The 4,190-nt window shown below is 42.5% G+C and overlaps 1 protein-coding gene across 4 annotated transcripts; it reads right to left on the bottom strand.

Annotated features, from left to right (window-relative positions):
* Positions 1 to 448: 448 nt before the first annotated feature.
* Positions 449 to 3,928, bottom strand: LOC109733204 (uncharacterized). Of its 4 annotated transcripts, none has more exons than XM_020292398.4 (4): positions 3,362 to 3,928; positions 2,441 to 2,549; positions 2,126 to 2,325; positions 449 to 1,105 (listed from the first exon to the last, which is right to left on the bottom strand). In XM_020292398.4, exons 2-4 carry the CDS (start codon positions 2,528 to 2,530, stop codon positions 781 to 783), a joined length of 615 nt encoding a protein of 204 aa, XP_020147987.1. In that variant the 5' UTR covers positions 2,531 to 2,549; positions 3,362 to 3,928; the 3' UTR covers positions 449 to 780. The 4 variants fall into 4 exon arrangements, with proteins under 4 accessions (XP_020147987.1, XP_020147988.1, XP_020147990.1 ...); XM_020292399.4 differs by having other exon boundaries at positions 3,357 to 3,833; XM_020292401.4 differs by having other exon boundaries at positions 2,441 to 2,541; positions 3,362 to 3,643.
* Between the last annotated feature and the right edge of the window lie 262 nt (positions 3,929 to 4,190).

Raw genomic sequence — 4,190 nt, 5'->3', positions numbered from 1 at the left:
ACAGCTCACTTATAGTGAGATACGCCATCGCCTTGCCTGAAGTGGTGTGGTCATGGACCGGACCAGTAATGCTATTGGTTCTATTTTTTTTCTGTTAGTTCACTTCGTCTCATTTTTTCATTTCATTTTCCTATTTTTGTCATATTAAAAAAATACATATATTTCACAAGGAATCATTTCAGTTTTTAAAGTATAATATAGCTTAAAAAATGTTTCTTATGTATAAAAAACATGTAGAATATGTATGAAAAAAGTTGACATAAAAACATATATCTGAAAAATGGTAGTCATATATCTAACACTGAAATACGTCTAGATACGTATGTTTTAGCGTCAATTAACATAAGATGAAGACAGTATTTGAAAAATGATAATGTATATAAGAAAAATATTCCTTATGTATACCAAAAAAGTAAAATCTGTGCCAAAATAGTACACATCAAGCATATAGCTAAATTAATATTAATCATATATTTGAAAAATGTAAACAAGTATAGAAAAATGTTTCTACCGTGTATGAAAAATGTACAATCCATATGATAAAAAGAAGCCCTCAAACCCATATTACGAAAACAATTTAATGCTGTATGTAAGAAATGATAAGCATGTACACCATCCGTTTCAAAATACTTGTTGTGGTTTTAGTTTGAATTTGAACTAAAACCACCAAGTATTTTGGAATGGAAGGCCGCAACGAGTGCCTTCCACTTACGACGTGCAGAAAGCATGTTCCTCCTTTTGGAAGGCAAAGACAACTGTTGCATAGTGGCAGAGCTAACTTCAGACTTGATTTGCTGGCGCAGGAGTAGAAGCGTAGGCGCTGTCTTTGGATGTAGCTGTTGGTGCCGAAGGAGATGTAGCGGTTGGTACCAAAGGAGGATTATTGCCCGCGGTTGCTTCGTGGTGGTCATTTCTCTGAATAAGAAGATACGAGGAGACCACAAGGGCGACAACTACAAGAAACAGAAATGTCGCTTCCACGAAAACTGCAACACCTCCGACACCTCCGACACAACTACTATTCCCAATAGTTTTCTCCATAGATCCTTCAATCCCTAATAGGGCGCCTCCCAGGAAAGCTAGCACCGCTATGATCGCTAGGATCCTGCAAGTATACATGTATGTCACAGAGACCACATTAGTTAATACTCCAAGTATATACAGATTTTGTTAAACTTCAGTCTGAAAATTTTAAGCAAAGGTGTATTCTTTTTTAAAACCGTAGAGAACGAACGTTCTCCTAGGTCCCTGCTGCCTTCCAACATGACAGAGCCTTTTTTTTTAGAAAAGGAGGATGCACCTCGGCCTCTGCATCTGGACGATGCATACGGCCACTTTATTAATTATTAAACACAGAAGACCTTACAAAGTAGTACATCAGTAAGCCTGAAGCCACCATCTAGGCAACATCTGTCGCTACTCCTACCCCCTTGATGCAGTGGTGCCGAATGTCCGAGCCTAATACCAAACAGACATCACACCAAATCCTAACATCTAATGCCGGATGCCCCATCCTAGCCACATACCGGGACTGGGTCACATGCCGGTCCGGCGCACTCACCAAGATGCATACATGACATTGACACGGAACCTCAACAGTCACCGTGTGGCAAATTAGGACGACATGTAGCGATTTGAATTGTGAGTTGCCTAAGGGCATGTATAGTGATTGATAAAGCAGTCTTATCTTAAATCCGTCAAGTTAATCTTGGTATGACAATAAAAATGGTGTACAACAAGTTATACCTAAATATGTGATGAGAGATATTGTTGCTAACAAAACATATCTTAATTAAGAGAAAGCAAACCTTTTCTCTCATTAATCTCAATAATTATCCTACATGACACTTTTAATATAGTATCATTGTATATGTAAGTTCATGGACCCTCTTGCGTGATTTTCTACCAGATGGACTGTTCTGTACCTAGGTTTCAAGTTTACCGCCCATGGTGGAATTTCCTCCTTTTTCTAAAAAATCATACAATATTAATTTTAGTGTCAAGTGTTTTTTTTGCCTGAAGATGATATTTTCCTTGACTACTGACAGAAAGCAGCTGGACCCTAAAAAAAAAGACAGAAAGCAGCTGAGATATGGAGCTTTCAGTGACAAAATTATTTACGTACCATGAGATGACATAGAAAACGACGGCGGCGATGCGATTGGCCCTCTTGGGATTCTGCCATGCCCCACAGCAGCCGATGGCCACGCTGGCGAGAACCTGTGTCGTTAGCGCCAGCACGGCCGCCACGACGCCGCAAGCCGTCGCCGGCGATTGCTCGTACTTACACACGCTGCGGTCATCGTGGTCATCCTCATAGCGTCTCTGCATGAATGATTGTACACAGTGAAGAAGAATCAACAAAACTACTTTCAACTACAACTAGATTATTGGTTGGCCGGAGGTTGCAACAGAGGAAGAGATAATATCGCGTGCATACCTGTCCCAAGAAAACCGCGCTGATGACTCCGAAGATGACAGTCATCACGGCGACGACGGTGGTCGCCACCACTATACCTTTCTTCCCCATGGATGATCACACTACACTCCTAATCGGGGGAGATGAGTTGGATAGTGCATTAGGCGCAAACACATGCATATATATACATGAACAAGTGCAGGAATAGAAAGGTAGCTCGAATATGACTACTCGACGACGGGCTAACTCATGCATGAAGATTATCGATCGCATTAATTGCTCCATTTCTTTGTAAGCTACATGAAGTTGATACTTCGATCTAAATTAATTATCGCAACTCTAATACAAATTCCCTAAAGTATATAGATTAAGTTGCGCCTAGCCAAGAGGTTTGTCGAGGATTCACGCGACCCGAGTGGAGTGGTGTCAAGAATTCCCGCCTCTCCAAGCATGGCGAAAACGAGCGGGCCGGGCCATGGGCTCAGAAAAATCCTCACTTAAATCACAGAATAAACATCAAGAGGCACCCCAAACATACTCGACCAAAGCACATATTACATACTCCCTCAGTCCCTTCGTTCCTAAATATAAGACTTTTTAGTGATTTCAATATGAACTACATACGAGACAAAATGAGTGAATTTACAGTCTAAAATATATTTATATACATCATTATGTAGTTCCTATTGAAATCTCCAAAAAGGATTATATTTAGAAACGGAGGGAGTAGTTAAATTCCATTAGACATGCTGGGGAAGCACCGCGAGCAAAGAAAACTCCCGAGCTTGCGAACTGATGAACACAATGTGGAGGTAAATAGCGAGTGAGAATCATGCCCTACGGCTTCGCAAGAACCGATGAACTAAAAGCAAATCTCCCAGAGCACCAAACTATAGCTGAAAAAGAGGTGGAAAAGGAGGAGCAGAGGAATTCTTACGTTACCTCCAAGTCGACGGGAACCGGCCCAAATGAAGCAAGCGACTGCCGCCCACAGAGCCCTACACCACGAACACGAAGCGACCAGCAAAATAAGAGGACGGCCACCAGGAGCACGAGAGGGGAGAGTCGGGAGGAACCAAGCTCGCCAGAGATAGGAACGGAAACCACCGGCAGTACGCTTTTGGTTGAGACTTGAGAGGTGTGAATGGATCCTCGACACAAAAATCCAACCAATACTATCACTGATAAATAGTGTGGAGAGATAAAGCAATAATAAACAAGTGGATAGCTTCCTACAAAAAAGTGGATAGGATGGGAACTTATCTGCAGTTCATGACTCAAGTACGTTTCCGGAAAGAAAGGATCAGAACGGGCGGAATATTCAAGGATTGCATGCGACCGATGCACGACGCATGCAGGGTCCGCGTCCAGCATTATTCAGAGGTTGGCGAGTGCCTCTCTTGCTAGCTGTTTCAGCCGACCTCCGGAGACACACATACGCATGCATATATGCGTGGTGATGCACGCGTGTACGTGTCGGCCGGGCCGCCGGAGATATTCAAGGCTTGCAGGTAGCAGGGACCGGCCGGTGGATCCATATCAACGTCGCCGCCAGAGTAAAATGCATAGATCGTTAACAAAAAACCATCACTTTATAAAACATGACAAAAGTCAGTCATCAAAAAATTGACAGAGGCAAAAAATACTGACGATAGATACTTCGTGCTTTGCTGACGTCACTACTTGGCCGAGCCCGCCCGTCGGACTGAGTTGGCAGAAAAGAGCCAAATAGGCAAAAAAAAAAACTTCCACGTTTTCTTCTTCTTCCTCC

Source organism: Aegilops tauschii, chromosome 5, assembly GCF_002575655.3.
Source record: "Aegilops tauschii subsp. strangulata cultivar AL8/78 chromosome 5, Aet v6.0, whole genome shotgun sequence".
Classification (NCBI taxonomy): Eukaryota; Viridiplantae; Streptophyta; class Magnoliopsida; order Poales; family Poaceae; genus Aegilops; species Aegilops tauschii.
Note: the sequence above shows the minus strand (reverse complement) of the source record. Positions and strands in the feature narration are given on the sequence as shown.